General features: G+C 41.4%; 1 protein-coding gene across 5 annotated transcripts in view; it reads left to right on the top strand.

Moving 5' to 3' along the window:
- The window catches only part of tanc1a (tetratricopeptide repeat, ankyrin repeat and coiled-coil containing 1a), a 291,461-nt gene that overhangs the window by 66,386 nt on the left and 203,989 nt on the right, over positions 1-21,086 (top strand). For 3 of the 5 annotated variants that reach the window (XM_068035279.1, XM_068035276.1, XM_068035281.1), the window contains 3 exons: positions 4,328-4,405; positions 11,421-11,606; positions 17,806-17,922. In XM_068035279.1, coding sequence (XP_067891380.1) covers positions 4,328-4,405; positions 11,421-11,606; positions 17,806-17,922 — 381 coding nt within the window. The remainder of the gene's footprint in view (positions 1-4,327; positions 4,406-11,420; positions 11,607-17,805; positions 17,923-21,086) is intronic. The other 2 variants (XM_068035280.1, XM_068035278.1) reach the window with 1 other exon arrangement.

The raw sequence follows: 21,086 nt of genomic DNA, 5'->3' as shown, positions 1-21,086 counted from the left end.
ACCATTTAGATAATCTGTTTCTTTATTCTTCCTGCCAAAATGGACAGTTACACATTTTCCCACATTATACTACATTTGCCAGATCTTTGCCCACCTCCATAATCTATCTATATTCCTTTGTAGCCACCTTATGTCCTCTTCACAACTTACTTTTCTATCCATCTTTGTGTCATCAGCAAATTTAGCAACCATACCTTCAGTCCCTTCATGCAAGTCATTTATATAAATTATAAAAAGTTGAGGCCCCTCTGATCCCTGTGGCATACCACTCGTTACATCTTGCCAACCAGAAAATGACCTATTTATGTCTACTGTTTCCTGTTAGCTAGCCAATCTTTTATCCATGCCAATATGTAGCCCCCTACACCATGAGCTTTTATTTTCCTCAATAACCTTTGATGTGGCACCTTCTGGAAATCTAGGTACAGTATATCCACTGGTTCCCCTTTCTCCACAGCATGTGTTACTTCTTTAAAGAACTCCAATAAATAGGTTAAACATGATTTCCCTTTCACAAACGCATGTTGACTCTGCCTGATTACCTTGAAATTTTGAAATTACCTTGAATCTGCCAATCCTCCTTTGATACAGGGGTGGTACAATAGGACTGGAGAATTGCAAATGTTACGCCCTTATTCAAAAAGGGATAAGGACAAGTCCAGCAACTACAGGCCAGTCAGTTTAACCTCGGTGGGAAAGCTTTTATAAATGATAATTCGGGACAAAATTAATAGTCACTTGGACAAATGTGTGTTAATTATGGAAAGCCAGCACAGATTTGTTTAGGGCAAATTGTGTTTAACTAACTTGCTTTAGTTTTTTTATGTTTGATGAGGTAACAGAGAGAGAGGGTTGATGAGGTTAATGCGGTTGATATACATGGACTTCTTAACGCAATTGATAAAGTGCCGCATAATGGCTTGTCAGTATAGTTAGAGCTACTGAATAAAAGGGACAGTAGCAGCATAGATACGAAATTGGCTCTGTGACAGGAAACTGTAGTGGTGATCAATTGTTTTTTGGACTGGAGGAAGGTAAATAATGGGGTCACCAGGCGTCAGTGTTATGATCCCTGCTTTTCTTGATGTATATTAATGACCTAGACTTGGATGTACAGGGCACAATTTCAAAATTTGCTGATCACACAAAACTTGGAGGTTTCGTGAACTGTGAGGAGGATGGTGATAAACTTCAAGAGGACATAGCCTTGTGGAGCGGTTGGACAAGTGTCTGATGAAATTTCATGCAGAGAACTGTGAAGTGATTCATTTTGGTTGGAAGAATGAGGAGAGGCAATATAAAATAAAGGGTACCATTCTAAAGGGGTGCAGGTGCAGAGGGACCTGGGGGTATATGTGCACAAATTATTGAAGGTTGCAGGACAGGTTAAGAAAGCAGTTAATTAAGCATGCTTCATCCCAGGCTTTATAAATAGGGGTATATCGTACAAGAACAAAGAAATTATGATAAATCTGTTTTTAAAAAGAAACACTGGTTTGTCCTGAATTTGAATATGGTGTCCAATTCTGGGCATTACACTTTAGGAAGGATGTTAAGAGAGTGTGTGGAAAAACTTCACTAGAATGGCTCCAGGGATGAGGAACTTCAGTTACGTGGATAGGTTGGAGAAGCTGGGTCTTTTCTCCTTGGAGAAGCGAAGAATAAGAGGAGATTTGATAGGTGTTCAAAATCATGAGTCTGGACAGAGTAGATAGGGAGATATTGTTCCATGGGTGGAAAGATCTGGAATCGGAAAACACGAATTTAAGGTGATTGGCAAAAGAAGCAATGACAACGTACGGAAAAATTCTTTTGCGCAGCACGTGATTAGGATCTGGAATGCACTGCCTGAGTGTGTGGTGGAGGCAGGTTCAATCGAGGCCTTCAAAAAAGAATTGGATAATTATTGGAAGAGAAAATATTTGCAGGGCTACGGGGCTAAGGCGGGGGAGTGGGACTCGGTGAGTTGCTCTTGCAGAGAGCTGGCATGGACACGACAGGCTGAATGGCTTTCTGTGCTGTAACCATTCTTTAAATCTGTGTCTTGACATCCAAAACTGGATGCAACAGTCAGTGCAGCCTAACCACAGCACTATACAGTTTGGTCACGACTTCCTCTGACTTGTCTTCAGTGATTTTGGTTCGGTAGTTCAGCATTCCACTGACATTGATCACTGCTCTGCATTTGTTAGACATGTTGGCCGGAATTTTACGGTGGATGGAAGGGAGCCGGACTCCGACGTGAAAGTCGGTGGTGAATCGGCTTCTGCCTAGCCTGGGGATCCGTCCCATATTTTACGGGTCCCCAGGCTTTAATTGACCCGAAGCGGGACTTACACCCACTTGAGGGAGGAGGTCCAGCTTCAGTGAGCTTCCGGCCAATCAGCGGACCGGCAGCTCTTAGTTCCAGCAGTTTAACTGGGAGCAGTGGTCACTGCTGGGACTGCAGCCCAGCCGACGCCATGGATTGAGGAGGGAAGGTAAGTAGGGGCATGCCTCATCGGGGGATTGGTCCTTCCCTGGTGAGGCTGCAGTGGTTGTTTGGGGGGTGGGGGCAGCCATCAATCGGGCACCCGGCAGCTATCGCTGGGCGGCCTTTCATGTCCCCTGCACACCCGCTTGCCACGAGTAAAATACCCCTGGAGGCGGACGAGGGCACTTAAGTGGCCGTTAAGTGGCCACTTAAGGGTCTTGATTGGCCTCGGGTGGGCGGGCCGTTTCCCACCCCCCTGCCCGACACCGTAAACTTGTCTGGTGGCGTAAGCGGGGCGGGTAGGCCTCCTGGAGCCTGCCGCTCAATTTTACGCCACCATCTGACCCGCTGGGGCAGCGTAAAATTCCGGCCGTTGAGCATCAAGTCTATTAAATCTCTTTTAGCTTCATCCTCATCTATTTCAGCCGCATTCAAGGAGTGCGTGTTATTTTTGCCTGCATTAAATTTCATCTGCAATTTTTCTTTGAACTTGCATATTTTACTTGACTCGTTCTGTAATCTTTGAGCTGTTGCTGTAATTCCAATGCCCCATCTAGCTTGGTATCATTAACAAATTTGACCTGTTTGCATTGAATTTCTTAATCCAAATCATTGTAAATCAAGCTGCAGTTGTCTCAACATTGAGACCTGGGTTACCCCATTCAGTATTATCACAATTCCCTGCTACCACCCCCCTGCTTGACATAACTATTCTAATATGTGCTGCTTGTTTTCATGTCACATCAGTGTCTCTCAAATCTCCTTCCAAATCTTTCTCAGCACTATAGGATAAACACCATCTACACTTGGGGGGCGGGGGGGTGATTTGTTTTCAGCCTTTTTAAGGTGTTTAGGATTTCTCTCATTTGTATCTAAGATATTGATCATGCTTAGGATCTAAGATTCTTGTTAAATTTTGAGAGATGTGTCCGTCACACTTGATAAAGTTAAGTCTTAGAGAAAAAGAACTCCATCATTTAATTCTGGTTCCTTTTGGCCTAATAACAGAATTTTACAAGTAATAGGGTCGGAGAAGTACGAGTGCAGTGGCCCAGGGCTCTGTGTTGAAGCCCTGTTCCTAATAATGCATTAACTCAATGTACAGTGGTCAAATTTGCATGTGATTAAAGGGAGATGGTGAAGGTGAGAGGGAGTAATTTGATCAATAAACCTCACATCAAATCAGTTTTTAGACTTTGTGGTGTTAAAGGAGCAGACTAGATTATTCATGGCTACATCTTGCTAACAGTAATTTATTGTTCATCAGCTGGCATAACACTGTCCTTTTAAAGCAGTGTATTTTCTGACTTAATCATGTGCTACAACGGATAATCACGGTAAAGATTTCATTCTTCCAGAAACTGCTAGGGCTTTACTGCATATAGAAGTTGATAAAATCTATTTTTTGAATATGTACATTATATGTCCTTTTAAAATGATTAACAATTGATTTCAGTTTTAGGAGGATAGGAAATAGGAAGAGTAGGCCATTCAGCCCCTCTAGCTTGCTTTGCCATTTAACGAGTTTGTGGCTGATCTTCACCTCAGTGCCATTTTCCCACACTATCCCCATATCCAGTTTCATGTAGGATAATTTCAAAATGTCTGCCCCTTCCACCAGATTTTCAAGCTATTTTTTCAATGCTTTTAGTCTTCTGTTTTAAGAAGTTTCAATTTTCAACCATTCTGCATTGTAACTAGATGCTAGCTGTGTGGCAGTGATTTGGTTTTATACAAAAAAATACTACTAAAGCCTTAGGATTGCCCTTGTGATACTGTATGTCTTGTTTTAAATTCTACGCAGTAATTGTCTGAATTACTTTTTCCTCTTTTCCACTTCATCTTCTCAAAAAGCAGATGTGTGCAGAATGGAGCAGCAGAAAGACAAGCAACACCTCAGTGTTGACTGTGGACGGCAGAGGCAGAAGAAAGGTAAATGCAGCACGTGTTTGACCAGTCTAAATGTCAACTTAAAAATAAAGCTCTGTTTTGGATGTTGCTTTGGCGAAGAAACTTAGAAGATGAATGTAAAACTTACCGTGTAAAGTTATCAATTTAGCAAAACTTGATTACTTGTTGCTTGACTTTCTGCTATTGTTCTAATTGATCAAAGGACAAATCTTTTGTGTATTTGTCCATCTTTATATTTTCAATCTCTCCAATCTGTTAAAATGGAATTTTGATGACCAAGTATCAATCTGGGTGTGTGCATATTTTAGAATTGTTGGGTGTCATTTAATTTAGCTGAGAGTAGCTAAGTGTCGCCATAGTAATGTAGAAATGGATTATTCAGAGTTTGAACAGATTTTTGCATGTGACTTGCTGAGAGGCATAGGCTCCTTTTCAAAATGCAATATTGCAGATAATTTTTCTGATTATTGTCTACTTAGTTTGAAACCACTTCACTAAAATTATCTGATATTTCAGTTTTTTGTTATATTCTTTCTTTCCTATATTTATTTCATTAATTCAAATTATTGGATAATTCAGTTCTTTTAGCACAAAAGATGACTTCAAATTGTTAGGCATACACTGATCAAGGCAGATTTTCTTATTGCTCCTGGGGAATGCTCAATTTCTAGCCACAGGGAAGGTTATATGTGGGAGGAGACCCAATATGTCAGTTCTTCACTAACAGCACTGCCTTAGAATTATTCTGCCTACTGCGTGCAAGTGAGGTAGGATGAGTGCTCCTGTCTGCCTTTGGTGCATTCAGATGGAGTGATGTCTGAATAAACCTCGTAGTGGGGATCGTGCTAGGACACTATGGGAGCAAATGCTTTGCAGGGGTTTTGAGGACATGAAAGGCATTCTATAAATGCAAGATTCCTCCTCCTTGATGGAATTAAATACTGTACTTCGTGATCACAAAATACTATCTGCACAGTGCACTATTAGTGTGCCAATTCAAAAGTGTTGTCTCAAAAAAAAAAATGTCTGTTGAGCAAAACATTTTAGATTGTCAAAATTACTCATTATGTTGACGAATGCTGATTGTTTCACATATAGTCAGTAGTAAGTGAGCCAATTGAAAACCAGTTCAATTTATTACATAGGTAGGAAAACTTCCAATTAGTGTGCAAAATACACTATCAAATTACTCAGATTTTTTTTCTTGGAGCCAGCACCTACCATAACATTAACCAGAAAACTTTCCAATAATTTATTTTTGCAGTTTGCCTGCCATCTACCTACTTTAGTCAGGTCAATATAAAAACCATCATACATTCTGAGACAAACAAAATTGGTCAATTATTATCCATGAACTACTCATAATAATAATTAGCAATATTAACTAAATGTTATCATTTTACAGGAATGGTAGCATAGTGATAATGTTGCTGGCCTAGTAATCCAGATGCCCGGACTAATGCTGCAGAGGCAGGAGTTCAAATCCCATCATGGGGGCTGGGGGAATGTAAATTCAGTTGATTAAATAAAATTTTGGAATAAAAAAAGCTAGTCTCAGTAATAACTATTAAACTACCAGATTGTCATAAAAAAACGATCTGGTTCACCAACGTCCTTCAGGGGAGGAAATCTGCCATCTTTACTTACATCTGGCCTACATTGACTCCAAACCCGCAGCAATGTCATTGACTCTTCACTGCCCTCTGGAATGGCCTAGCAAGCCAATTTAAAATTAACGATGGACCCTGGCATTGACCTAGGCACCAGAAACGACAAAGGCACACCCTGCCCAGTCGACCTTTGCAAAGTCCTCTTCACTAACATTTGGGGGCTTGTGCCAAAATTGGGAGAGCTGTCACACAGACTAGTCGAGCAACAGCCTGACATAGCCATACTCAATGAATCATACCTTACAGTAATTCTGCTGATTACCACCTACTGCCCTCCCTCAGCTGATGAATCAGTACTCTTCTACGTTGGAAAGTTGGAAAGCACTTGGAAGAAGCACTGAGGGTAGCAGGGGCACAGAATGCACTCTGGGTGGGGGACTTCAGTGTCATCACCAAGAATGGCTCAGTCACACCACTATTGACTGAGTTGGTGGAATCCTGAAGGAAATACATTTGCCAACTGAGCCTGCAGCAGGTGGTGAGAGAACCAACCAGAGTAAAAATCTAACTTGATAGCGCCCTCATCAGTCTACCTGTCACAAATGCATCTGCCCATGACAGTATTGGTTAGAGAGACCACCGCATAGTCCTTATGGAGACTAACACCCATCTTGATGCTGAGCACACCTTCCATTGTGTTGTGTGGCACTGCCGCCATACTAAATGGGATGGACTTGGAACAGATCTAGCAGCTCAAAACCAGGCATTCATGAGATCCTGTGAGCCACCAGGAGCAGCAGAATTGTATTCAACCACAATCTGTAACCTTATGGCCTGGCATATCCTTCACTTTATCATTACCATCAAGCCAGGGTACCAATGTGGTTCAATGAGGAGTGTAGGAGAGCATGCCAGGAGCAGGACCAGGTGAACCTAAAAATAAGATGTCAACCTGGTGAAGCTTCCACACAAATATATGTATGCCAGACAATGGAGACAGCATGATGCAGATCGAGCTAAGCGATCCTACAACCGACAGATCAGATCAAAGCCACATCCAGTCATGACAACGGTGGACAATCAAACAACTAATCTGAGGATTAAGCGCCACAAACTTCCCCATCCTCAGTGATGAGGGAGCCCATCATGTCAGTGCAAAAAACAAGGCTGAATCATTTGCAACCATCTTCAGCTAGAAGTGCCAAGTGGATGATCCAGCTCTGATTGGCCTGAGGTCCCACCATCATAGATTCCAGCCCTCATCCAATTCAATTCACTCCATGTGATGTGGAAAATTGCTCAGGCGTGTCCTGTGCACAAAAACAGGACAAATCCAATCCGGCCAATTACCGCCCCATCAGTCTACTCTCAATCATCAGCGAAGTGAGGGAAGATGTTGTTGACAGAACTATTGAGCAGCACTTACTCAGCAACAAACTGCTCACCATTGACCAGAAACTTAACTAGACCAGTCATATAAATACTCTAAGAGCAGGTCAGAAGCTAGAAATCTGTGACAAGTAACTCTCCTCCTGACTCCCCAAAGTCTACAAGGCATAAGTTAGGAGTGTGATGGAATACTCTCCACTTACCTGGATGAGTGCAGCTCTAACAACACTCAAGAAGCTCGATACTATCTAAGACAAAGTAGTCTGCTTGATCGGAACCCCATCCACCACCTGAAACATTCACTGGCTCCACCACCTGCCCACAATGGCAGCAGTGTGTACCATCTATAAGATGCACTGCAGCAACTTGCCAAGGCTGCTTCGACAGTACCTTCCAAACCTGTGACCTCTACCATCTTGAAAAACGAGGGCAGCAGACGCTTGGGAACACCACCACCTGCAAGTTCCCCTTCAAGTTGCACACCATCCTGACTTGGAATTTATCACAGTTCCTTCACTGTCGCTTGGTCAAAATCCTGGAACACTCTCTCTTGTAGCACTGTTGGTGTACCTACACCACACGGACTGCAAAGATTTAAGAAGGCAGCTCACCACCATCTGTTCAAGGTCAATTGGGGATGGGCAATAAATGCTGGCCTTGCCAGTGACGCTTGCATCCCTTGATTGTTTTTAAATTATTCAATGATTGAGATGCAGGAATAGAGTGTCCTTGGGGTCCATATACTCAAATCTTTGAAAGTGGCAAGGCAAGTTGCAGATGTTTTAATCGCAATTCTCCATAGTGTGCTTGACTAGGGAATTGTGCCTTAGGATTGGAAAATTGCAAATGCCACTTCCATTATTTAAGACAGAAAGTAGGAAACTACAGAGCTCTCCGTTTAACCCTGGTTAGGGGAAAGCTTTGGAATCTATCGTCAGTCACTGAGAATGTGCTGAATAGGGAGAATCGGCATGGATTTGTTTAAGGGTGGGTCATGTTGAACTGATTTAGATCAATCTTTTGATGAGTCAGTGAAGTGCCTGTCGGTGGTGTCTGTATAATCTTCCAGAAGGCATTTGATTAGGATCTGCAGAAGAGATTATTAGCAAAAATTAGATTGCATTGAATTGGAGGTAACCTTGTGACATTGGTTGGAAAATAGAAGACAGAGATTAGGAATGAAGGGTTTGTTCTCTGGTGGAATGTGACAAGTGATTCTCTCCATAGATCTGTGCTTGGAACTCAGCTTTTGACCATATATGTTAATGACTTAGATGAAGGAAGCAAGATGTATATTCAATTTTCAGATGGCATTATGTTGGGCTCAGAAGGTTGTATGGATGGTAGGAATTCACATAGGGACATAGACTAAGTGAGTGGGCAGAACTCTGGCAGATGGAATTCAGTGTGGAAAAGTGTAAGGTCATCCACTTGGGATCTGATCAAGAAAAATTGGAATATTTACTTAATGGTGAGAGACTAGGGGTTGTGGAGGGGCCAAGGGATTTAGGTGTCCATGTGCACAGATCTGTCAAAGCTAGTGCGCAAATACAGAAATCATTCAAAAACCAATGTAATTTGGCCTTTATCTCAAGAAATACAAACGTGAGGAAGTGATGCTTCATTTGTACAAGGTCTTGTGACTGAAGTCTTTGTTCTGTTATGGGCACCCCACATCAGGAAGGATAGAATTAGTATTAGCATGATGGATGTATTGGAGAAATTAATGGGGCTGAAGGTTGATAAGTCCCTAGGACCTGATATTCTACATCCAAGAGTGTTGAAAGAGGTAGCTATGGAGATAGTGGATGCATTGGTAATCATCTTCCAAAATTCTATAGATTCTGGAGCGGTTCCTGCCGATTGGAAAGTCGCAAATGTCACCCCACTATTTAAGAAGGGAGGGAGAGAGAAAACGGAATTACAGACCGGTTAGCCTTACATCAGTCGTTGGGAAAATGCTAGAATCTATTCTAAAGGATGTGATAAATGGACACTTGGATAATAATGATCTGATTGGGCATAGTCAACATGGATTTATGAATGGGAAATCATGTTTGACGAACCTGTTGGAGTTTTTTGAGGCTGTTACTAACAGAATTGATAAAGGGGAGTTGGTGGACGTGGTATACTTGGATTTTCAGAAGGCTTTTGATAAAGTCCCCCACAGGAGGTTGGTGAGCAATATTAAAGCACATGGGATAGGAGGTAATATACTGTCATGGATTAAGGATTGGTTAACCGGCAGAAAGCAGAGATTAGGAATAAACAGGCCATTCTCGCATTGGCAGGCTGTGATTAGTGGGGTACCACAGGGATCAGTGCTTGGGCCCCAGCTGTTCACTACCTATCTGATTTGGATGTGGAGACCGAATGTAGTATTTCCAAGTTCGCGGATGACACAAAACCAGGTGAGAATGTGCGGTGTGGGGAAAATGCAAAGTGGCTTCAAGGGGATTTGGGCAGACTTGGTGAGTGGGCAAGAACTTGGCAAATGGAATATAATATGGAAAAATGTGAGGTTATCCACTTTGGTAAGAGGAATAGATGTGTAGAGTATTTCTTAAACGGTAAGAGATTTGAAAATGTAGATGTGCAAAGGGACCTGGGTGTCTTTGTCAATAAGTCACTGAAAGCTAACATGCAGGTGCAGCAAGCAATGGTTTGTTAGCCTTTATCGCAAGAGGATTTGATTACAGGAATAGTGAAGTCTTGCTTCAATTGTATAGAACCTTGGTTAGGCTACACCTGGAGTAGTGTGTGCAGTTTTGGTTCCCTTACCTTAGGAAGGATATTATTGCCATAGAGGGAGTGCAACAAAGGTTCACCAGACTTGTTCCCAGGATGGCGGGACTGTCCTATGAAGAGAGATTGGGGAAACTGGGCCTGTATTCTCTAGAGTTATGAAGAATGAGAGATAATCTCATTGAAACCTACAAAATACTTAAAGGGATAGACAGGGTAGATGCTTCCTGTGGTTGGGGAGTCCAGAAGCAGGGTCAATTTCAAAATAAGGGGGAAGCCACCTAGGACAAAGATGAGGAGAATTTTTTTTTTGTCAGAGGATTGTGGATCTTTGGAATTCTCTACTCCAGAGGGCTGTGGAAGCTCAGACATTGAATATGTTTAAAGCAAAGATAGGCAGATTTCTAAATACAAATGACATAAGGGGATACTGTGGGGAAAAAGGCATTGAAGTGGCTGATCAGCCATGATCATGTTGAATGGTGGGGCAGGCTCGATGGCCCGAATGGTCTACTCCTGCTCCTATGTTCCTCTGTATAGACCTTGGAAGGTATACAGCACAGGTTTGCCAGAATAAGAGGCTGAAAAAAGTTATTCCCCAGAGCTCAAGGTTGAGGATGATCTAATGTGTTTGAAATTATAAAGGTATTCAATAGGTTAGATACAGACATACTATTTCCTCTTGTGAGGGAATTGAGAACCAGGCAGCATTATGTAAAAATTAGAGCTAGGCCAGTTAGGGGTAAAATATTTCCATATGAAGGGTTGTTGAAATCTAGAATTATCCCCCAAAATACTTAGGATACTGGGTCAGTTGGAGTTTTCAGAATTAAACAGCATAGATTTTTGTTAGGTGAGGGTATCAAGGAATAGGAAGAAAAGGCAGATTCGTTGAACTAAGATCAGCCATGTTCTAACTGAATGGCAGAACAGGCTCTAGGCTGAATGACCTATTCCTGTTGTCCTTCTCCCATTCATTATCCTACTCTTCTCTTCCTTCGTGCACCATTTTCCTCATCCTTCTACCCACCTCTCAGTTTCACAGTCGTTGGCTGCCTTCAGTGCTTCTGCTGCTCTCAGACATCCTTTGCCATCTTCCCTTTGAACTCCCAATGTCTCCTTATTCCTATTCTCCTTTTCCTTCTCTTTTACCTATCTCATTTCATCCTCCTCATCTACTCCTAGTTTGTTTTTGGACACAATGATATTGAATCTCTTTATATCTAATATGTTGTCACTCTTCTGTCATGATTTGTAACAAATGGTTATTGTACACTGTTTGGTTTTAACAGGAGACTCTTACTCTGACAGTTCTGGGCAAGTTGCTATTTCAGATGGTGGTTCTGGCCAGTTTTCCGTACAAGAAGATATATACAAGATGAACTTGTCTAAAGGAGTATCCATGTCGCTTCCATCCTCGCCACTGTTGCCACGTCAGCCATTTATGATGCATGCATGGACAGGCAAAAGATCCCCAGGTATAAATTTTGAATAACAGAGCCCCAGACTACTTTTTAGTAGCTGTGGAGATGTTGAATGTAGAGCTCAATGTTTTTCCTTAACAAAACTTTACACCTGGTCATGCATTAATATTTAACAATAGGTTCTGCTTTAACTTTTTCCGATCAGTTTTCTCCCCTTAACTTCAACTGTTGATTGTTCATGAAATTTTTCCCCAATAAGCAGTTGACTCCCGCTGTTGCCTTGGTCATGAGTGTCTGCAGTCTGTTTATATCAGGGAGCGTTGCTCTTGAACGCCAACGTTCAACCATTTTTTTTTAGCTTGGATCTATTTCTCTCTCTCTCATCTGGTCAGGAGTGATACCCTGTCTCATTTTTGCACCACCTGACCCCAAATCTGGAGTGCTGAAGCCATTTATTGCCACTCCATCTAACATCAGCTAACTTGGTGCAGATTGGTGATTGCATCTGTATGTCACTGCTACTTACTAGAAAAGCCTCAGCTATTCTGGGTGCCACCTTGCATTTTAATAGTCTTCGTGAGTAGGGTCTCTTTCAACACAAGCATCTATTTTTGAATATTTTTTGCATGACATTCAATACTGTGCTGTTTCCTGAAAACATCCAATTATATATGGTTACCAAAAGCAAATCTTACACACGTGCATTGGTAGTTGGACAGCAACCTTATTCAAAGAAACAGATTGTTTCCAGTAGTTGAGTGGTCAAGAACAAAGGGCCATAGATAGAAATATCAATTTTCAAGAGATTTAGATCATTGGGTATATGATTTTTTTAAAACAAAAGAGTGTTGTGAGACTGTGGAATTCACTTCAGGTTATTGTATGAGGCAGAAACTGTATCAACATTCATGATTGGATAAAGAAAGAAAGACTTGCATTTTACAGCTTCAAGATACCCCAAAGTGCTTCTCAGCCAATGAAGTACTTTTGAAGTGTAGTCATTCTTGTAGGAAATACAACAGCTAATTTTTACCCAGCAAAGTTCCACAGTCATATCATAATCAGATAATTTTTTTTGTGATGTTGGTAGAGGCATAATTATTGTTCAGGATACTGGGGAGAATTTCCTTGCTTATTGTAATAGTGCTATGGGATTATCTACATCCACCTGAGAGGGTAGATAGGGCCTCAGTTTAATGTCTGGGGTGAAAGACGGTACCTTAGTGTGGCATTCTCTCAGTTCTACACTGGCATGTCAGCCTAGCTTTTGTGCTCAAGGCACGGAAGAGAAGCATGCTGACAATGTCACATTAACTGAGAAGATAATAGAGAAATTGGGTAGCATAAAAATAAAGAGGGAGGTACTTAAAAAGCTGCCAGTGCTTAAAGTAGGAAAGTCACTTTGTCCAGATAGGATGCATTCTAGGTTGCTGAGGGGGAAGTAAGGGTGGTGATAACTAAGGCTGTGGCCAATCTTCTAATCCGCCTTCATTATGGGTGCTATGCCAGAGGACTGGAGGATTGCAAGTGCTACACCCATGTTTTAAAAAAGGAGAGAGGGATAAATCTGGCAAGTACAGGCCAGTTAGAGTAACATCAGTCATGGGGAAACTTGGAGAGAATAATCTGAGACCAAATTAATTGTCACTCGGAAAAGTATGGGTTAACAAATAATAGCCAGCACTGATCTGTTGAGGGCAAATTATGTTTGACTAACTTTTATCAAGTTCTTTCATGGCGTAACAGAGAGAGTTGATGAAGGTGGTCCTGTTGATGTGTAATAATATGTATATGGACTTTCAAAAGGTGTTTGATGAAGTACCACATAATAAACGTTATCAAAATTGAAGGCTATGAGATTAAAGGGTTAGTGATAGCATGGATATGAAATTGCCCGACAGACAGAAAGCAGAGAGTAGTGGTGAACAGTTGGACTTAAAACATACAGTGGTGTCTGCCAGATATCATATATTAGGACCACTGTTGTTTTTGAAAGGCAATAGAAACTAAATGGTACAGTTTTAAAGGGGGTACAGGAACAAAGACAGCCAGGGATGTAAGTACACAAATCCTTTGAAGGTGGCTGTACAAGTTGAGGAGGAGTTAAAAAAGCATATGGGATCCTTGGCTTTATTAACAAAGGCATAGAGTGCAAAAGCAAAGAAGTTATGGTAAACTTTTATAAAACAGTGGTTAGGTCTCAGCTGAAATATTTTGTCCAATTCTGAGCTTCACACTTTTGGAAGGATGTCAAGGCCTTAGAGAGGATGCAGAGGAGATTTACTAGAATGGTAGCAGGCTTTGGAGAGACCAGAGAAGCTGGGGTTGTTCTCCTTAGAGCAGTGAAGATTATGAGGAAATTTGTGATAGAGGTGTTCAAAATCATGAAGGGTTTTGATTGATTAAATAAGGAGAAACTGTTTCCAGTGGTAGAAGATCCATAACCAGAGAACAGGTTTAAGGTAATTGGCAAGCGAAGCAGTAGTTATTTTTACATAGTGAGTCAAGTTCTGGAATGCACTGCCTGAAAGGGTGTTGGAAGCAGATTGAATAGTAAAAGGGAATTGAATAAATACTTGCATTGCTGTTGAAAAAGAGCTCAGGAGTGGGAATATTTGAATTGCTCTAAGAGCCGGAATGGGCACGAATGGCCTCCTGTGCTGTATCATTCTATGAATCTGAGTCTCTGGAGTGGGACTTGAACCCAAAACCTTCTGACTCGCAAATGTGTGTTACCACTGAGTCACAACTGACACTTAGGTGGATGAAAGGAAAGGGGTTGAAGGGATATGGGAACACGCTGTGTAAATGTACTTAAAGCTATTTGCTTGCTTGATGTGTAAACACTGACATACACTGACTGGGCTGAATGACCTATTTTGATGTTGTAACTTCTGTGTAATATCTATGTAAATAGTCTTTGCTCATTTCTCGATTGTTTGTTTATGAAAGTATGTAATATAGTGCTAAGACAAAAACGAATGGCATCTCATTATGCCTCAAATTATTCCATTGTTTGTAAATCTAAAGGTAGCTTTGGAGAAATGTCAATACTGTGTCAGCTGGGTGAAATTAATGTTGGGTCAAAGAACAAAGAAAATTACAGCACAGGAACAGGCCCTTCGGCCCTCCAAGCCTGCGCCGATCCAGATCCTCTATCTAAACATGTCGCCTATTTTCTAAGGGTCTGTATCTCTTTGCTTCCTGCCCATTCATGTATCTGTCTAGATACATCTTAAAAGACGCTATCGTGCCCGCGTCTACCACCTCCACTGGCAACGCGTTCCAGGCACCCACCACCCTCTGCGTAAAGAACTTCCACGCATATCCCCCCTAAACTTTTCCCCTCTCACTTTGAACTCGTGACCCCTAGTAATTGAATCCCCCACTCTGGGGGAAAAAGCTTCTTGCTATCCACCCTGTCTATACCTCTCATGATTTTGTACACCTCAATCAGGTCCCCCCTCAACCTCCGTCTTTCTAATGAAAATAATCCTAATCTACTCAACCTCTCTTCATAGCTAGCGCCCTCCATACCAGGCAACATCCTGGTGAACCTCCTCTGCACCCTCTCCAAAGCATCTACATCCTTTTGGTAATGTGGCGACCAGAACTGCACGCATTATTCCAAATGTGGCCGAACCAAAGTCTTATACAACTGTAACATGACCTGCCATCTCTTGTACTCAATACCCCGTCCGATGAAGGAAAGCATGCTGTATGCCTTCTTGACCACTCTATTGACCTGCGTTGCCACCTTCAGGGAACAATGGACCTGAACACCCAAATCTCTCTGTACATCAATTTTTCCCAGGACTTTTCCATTTATTGTATAGTTCACTCTTGAATTGGATCTTCCAAAATGCATCACCTCGCATTTGCCCGGATTGAACTGCATCTGCCATTTCTCTGCCCAACTCTCCAATCTATCTATATTCTGCTGTATTCTCTGACAGTCCCCTTCACTATCTGCTACTCCACCAATCTTAGTGTCGTCTGCAAACTTGCTAATCAGACCACCTATACTTTCCTCCAAATCATTTATGTAAATCACAAACAACAGTGGTCCCTGCACGGATCCCTGTGGAACACCACTGGTTACACGTCTCCATTTTGAGAAACTCCCTTCCACTGCTACTCTCTGTCTCCTGTTGCCCAGCCAGTTCTTTATCCATCTAGCTAGTACACCCTGGACCCCATGCGACTTCACTTTCTCCATCAGCCTACCATGGGGAACCTTATCAAACGCCTTACTGAAGTCCATGTATACGACATCTACAGTCCTTCCCTCATCTATCAACTTTGTTACTTCCTCAAAGAATTCTATTAAATTGGTAAGACATGACCTTCCCTGCACAAAACCATGTTGCCTATCACTGATGAGCCCATTTTCTTCCAAATGGGAATAGATCCTATCCTTCAGTATCTTCTCCAGCAGCTTCCCTACCACTGACGTCAGGCTCACTGGTCTATAATTACCTGGATTATCCCTGCTACCCTTCTTAAACAAGGGGACAACATTAGCAATTCTCCAGTCCTCCGGGACCTCACCCGTGTTTAAGGATGCTGCAAAGATATCTGTTAAGGCCCCAGCTATTTCCTCTCTCGCTTCCCTCAGTAACCTGGGATAGATCCCATCCGGACCTGGGGACTTGTCCACCTTAATGCCTTTTAGAATACCCAACACTTCCTCCCTCCTTATGCTGACTTGACCTAGAGTAATCAAACATCTATCCCTAACCTCAACATCCGTCATGTCCCTCTCCTCGGTGAATACCGATGCAAAGTACTCGTTTAGAATCTCACCCATTTTCTCTGACTCCACGCATAATTTTCGTCCTTTGTCCTTGAGTGGGCCAATCCTTTCTCTAGTTACCCTCTTGCTCCTTATATATGAATAAAAGACTTTGGGATTTTCCTTAACCCTGTTTGCTAAAGATATTTCATGACCCCTTTGAGCCCTCTTAATTCCTCGTTTCAGATTGGTCCTACATTCCCGATATTCTTCCAAAGCTTCATCTTTCTTCAGCCGCCTAGACCTTATGTATGTTTCCTTTTTCCTCTTAGCTAGTTTCACAATTTCACCTGTCATCCATGGTTCCCTAATCTTGCCATTTCTATCCCTCATTTTCACAGGAACATGTCTCTCCTGCACACTAATCAACCTCTCTTTAAAAGCCTCGCACATATCAAATGTGGATTTATCTTCAAACAGCTGCTCCCAATCTACATTCCCCAGCTCCTGCCGAATTTTGGTATAGTTGGCCTTCCCCCAATTTAGCACTCTTCCTTTCGGACCACTCTCATCTTTGTCCATGAGTATTCTAAAACTTACGGAATTGTGATCACTATTCCCAAAGTAGTCCCCTACTGAAACTTCAACCACCTGGCTGGGCTCATTCCCCAACACCAGGTCCAGTTTGGCCCCTTCCCGAGTTGGACTATTTACATACTGCTCTAGAAAACCCTCCTGGATGCTGCTTACAAATTTTGCTCCATCTAGACCTCTAACACTAAGTGAATCCCAGTCAATGTTGGGAAAATTAAAATCTCCTATCACCACCACCCTGTTGCTCCTACATCTTTCCATAATCTGTTTACATATTTGTACCTCTATCTCACGCTCGCTGTTGGGAGGCCTGTAGTACAGCCCCAACATTGTTACCGTACCCTTCCTATTTCTGAGTTCTGCCCATATTGCCTCACTGCTTGAGTCCTCCATAGTGCCCTCCTTCGTTGATATAAGCTCTCTGGATTCTTCCAAATTTTTCTGGTTTGCTAAATGTGTGCAAAATTCTTTGTTTTAGATCATGCCGAATTTAATCTTTCAATCAACAGTTTGTTTTGTATCTTTTATACATATAAAATAAAAAAGATGTTTAAAGGGTTATATCCCAACAATTGTACAAGTAGGTAATTAGTTCAGTTTTGTCCTTATCCACCTCTCTTTCCTCCTTTCAAACCTACCACTTTGACCAAGCTTTTGGCCATCTGATCTAATATTTCTTCTTGTGCCTCAGTGTCAAAGCTTGTTATATAAAGCTCCTATGAAGCACTTGGCACGTCTTATTACATTAAAGGTGCTACATAAATTTAAGTTGTTGCTTATGTTCCTGATACTTTTCTGGTCTGTTTTAGTTGTCTGTTTCACTGACAGTGACTGCATTGGGCTTTGACAGCATTGTATGTATGTTTAACAACAAAGACTCCGTCTGGAAGAAGTTAACAGGAAAGGAATTTTTTCCTCATTCAGGCCCAATCAGGAAGCTGAAGTATGTGGAAAGCCCGAAGGTGCCAGGAGATGATGTAATTGCCTCAGCATTGACAAAGTTGGCACAGAAAACAGACCCTTCTCAATTTGCACGAAATGGTGAGTATACCCATCTTGTTTCTTTTTTTAGTACTCGTCATGCAGACCCCACCTGCCAAGAATGAGGCATGTTAATTTTGTCATATGAACATTGATTTTAAACTGTTGCTGAAGTGCAGAAAGAACTTGTTTAAAAAAAATCACGAGACACTTGGCTGGAAAAACATTTGCATACTAACTGTGCTTAGAGAGACAAAGGAATATTCCCTGCTCTAATTAACCCAAATAAATTTTGATCACCAGACCTTAAAGGCAAGGAAGTGCATTCCAGGCCCTGCTAAGATGATACAATCCACAGAGCCAGGACTGGTTAAACCAGCTGGTCACATGACTAACTGGCCGGTCTAAGTTTTTTGAACCATCCAGTGGACAGTTTGAATTCGGAAGCTATTTTGAAATTGAAGCTGAAACAAGCAAGTCTCTTGTCTGTTTGTCTTTCTCTTTCTCTCGTAACCGCATTAGAGTTTAAGATTAATAAGCTTCTACATTTCTTCTTTAAAATCTAAGAAAACCTGTCTGAATGGATTTCTTTGCCTTACAATTGGAAAGCAGTGAACAAGGATTCACTAAGGGGATGCTAAAACACGGTGTTTTTTAAAAGTGAAACCCTGTTACAGTTAAACCAGGCAAAGGCTGAGAGGGAATTCTTAGACCTTCTCACCTGGTCGTAACATAGTGTTAAGAGTAAATGATGAAAGCCGCTGTAGCTGGAAGGTGCTTAAAGTGAAAAAATTGGTTAGTGTATTAAATGGCCTTCAGAATTCTGTTTGCATTCTGTACAGATGTGACAAGAGAAGGCTTCCACAAGGCTTCTATAAAATCATTACATAGTCTGGGATATACTTGATGTTATGGGAGTAATTCTGTTATCTCATTCCTTCACCAAGGAGCTGCATATAATAGGAACTTGGGTCACAGAATTTAGCCAATAATGTTGTACCCCTTTCACTGACATCTGTTGAGCCTGGCTTGCTTGTTGGGAGTGTGGAATCGAAGAATTGCCTGTTAGATGCCTAATGAAGGTGATATTTCAGTTCCAGTGGGCATGCCATACACATTTGCAAGAGGATTGTGCAGGTGTCGTACCATGCTTGGATTATATCTCTGCTTGATGGTTTGTAATTATTTACTTTGAATATGAAACTTATTATACATTTTTTGTGGAACAAATAGCTGTTAGATCAATCAAGGTCTGTCTTGTTGAACGTTTGATAACTGCAATAGACTGAACTGTAACTGGTTTGCTTACGAAGTCTGAAATGACTGACCATTGTCAGCTAAATATATTGCATGATGACTTTTAGAAATGTGCTAACATTATTTTTTTAATATAGGGTCATGTTCTTCCAAGATTATTACTGCTGATGGACTTAACCACTTGTATCAACTTTTTTATTCCACCCCCTGATCTGTTACTCATATAAGCCCTTTTATTTTTTCAGTCTGGACGCTAACACATTCATAATGACGGAAATTGTATTTGGCATCAGCCACATGTAGTTTAATCGTGAGCCCTTAGCCATAGGATTTAACAAGAAGCCATTAATGACAAACAAGTATTTTGTGATTTTTGAAGCTGTAATTCTTGGCAGTCCCCACCGCATATATTGAGCATGTTGGTCCTAATGCTATTTTCCTATTATAGTGTTAGATGACTTAGCTGAATCTATGTTGCTTGTTTGTAACTCTTGCTGGAACATTTTTTCTTAGTCCGTATTTCAAGGAATTCCATTTAAAGTGCATTAATCTTGCTCATCGTTACTATAGGGTGGCGCAGTGGTTAGCACTGCAGCCTCACAGCTCCAGGGACCCGGGTTCGATTCCGGGTACTGCCTGTGTGGAGTTTGCAAGTTCTCCCTGTGTCTGCGTGGGTTTTCTCCGGGTGCTCCGGTTTCCTCCCACAAGCCAAAAGACTTGCAGGTTGACAGGTAAATTGGCCATTATAAATTGTCACTAGTATAGGTAGGTGGTAGGGAAATATAGGGACAGGTGGGGATGTTTGGTAGGAATATAGGATTAGTATAAATTGGTGGTTGATGTTCGGCACAGACTCGGTGGGCCGAAGGGCCTGTTTCAGTGCTGTATCTCTAATCTAATCTAATCTATAACGCCTTGGGAGGCGTTATATTGCAACTCAGTACGTGATATAACTTCTATTTTTTTGTGCAATGTAAACCATAGTAATTATGTTCCGTGCTATTTTCACATGATGCGACATGGCAAAACACCATGAACTCCTCATTTATGCTTCCACGCTCATGCTGTTCGCAGAGTTCAGTCAACTTTGCCTGGTTCCCTTCAGCTAAATTTCTCATATTGCTCCATGCCTGAAATACCAGTATGCTTAAACAAGAAATATAATGTAATTACACCATAACAAGGTGTGAACTGCTCACTTGAACACCTGCTGTCAGAAAAAGCAATAGGTTTAACATGCTGTATGTAGCGATTGTGTAATTGAGAATAATGGTAATGACAAAAGGTTTGCACTATTTTCCTGATTGATCTGATTGCCTGATTTTCAGTGAGAGTGATTTAAGTGATGGGACTATATTCATAAAACTAGGGTGCAATAATTTGTCAAAATGTCATTTTGCACTGGTAATGTAATATTTCTCAACATATTAAGTGATAGAAATAAGTACTAAAAAAGAGCAACATGGTGGCATAAATGGGTAAAATTTACAATACTTATTCATTTAACCTCTGCATACAATTAGTAATATAATTTTCAGAAACAGTTTTTGCACTTCTACCTTTTGCACTTTTATGGTGACCTCCTTTACCCTTCCCCTGCCCCAGTGTACGGTGCAAAGGACACCTATGCTTCCTTAGAATGGTAAAAGTATGATTTTTTTCCCCCTCCGTCTGCTATGACCATGAAATAACTTCTTCATGAAAAATAAACGATTTGCTTGATTAACTTGCCTTTTCTATGTGTTTTGACCTAGTATGTGTAAGTTTCTTTTGGTTAATATTTAAACTTGAACAGCACCTATTGATGCTTTTATTTTTTCTTGGGTCTGCTAGGGTCTTTCCCCACTTTTGATGCTTAATTTGCTTTTTCAAAAAACTTAGAACTTTGGCTTCCAGCATTTGGTTCATACTAGACCCTGGATTCAGAATGTCTTGAATGTCATGGTTGTTCAGGTACCACTTTTCAC

The sequence above is a fragment of the Heterodontus francisci genome, chromosome 7 (assembly GCF_036365525.1).
Source record: "Heterodontus francisci isolate sHetFra1 chromosome 7, sHetFra1.hap1, whole genome shotgun sequence".
NCBI lineage: Eukaryota > Metazoa > Chordata > Chondrichthyes > Heterodontiformes > Heterodontidae > Heterodontus > Heterodontus francisci.
The sequence above is the reverse complement of the archived record's forward strand: the minus strand, read 5'-3'. Positions and strand labels throughout refer to the sequence as shown.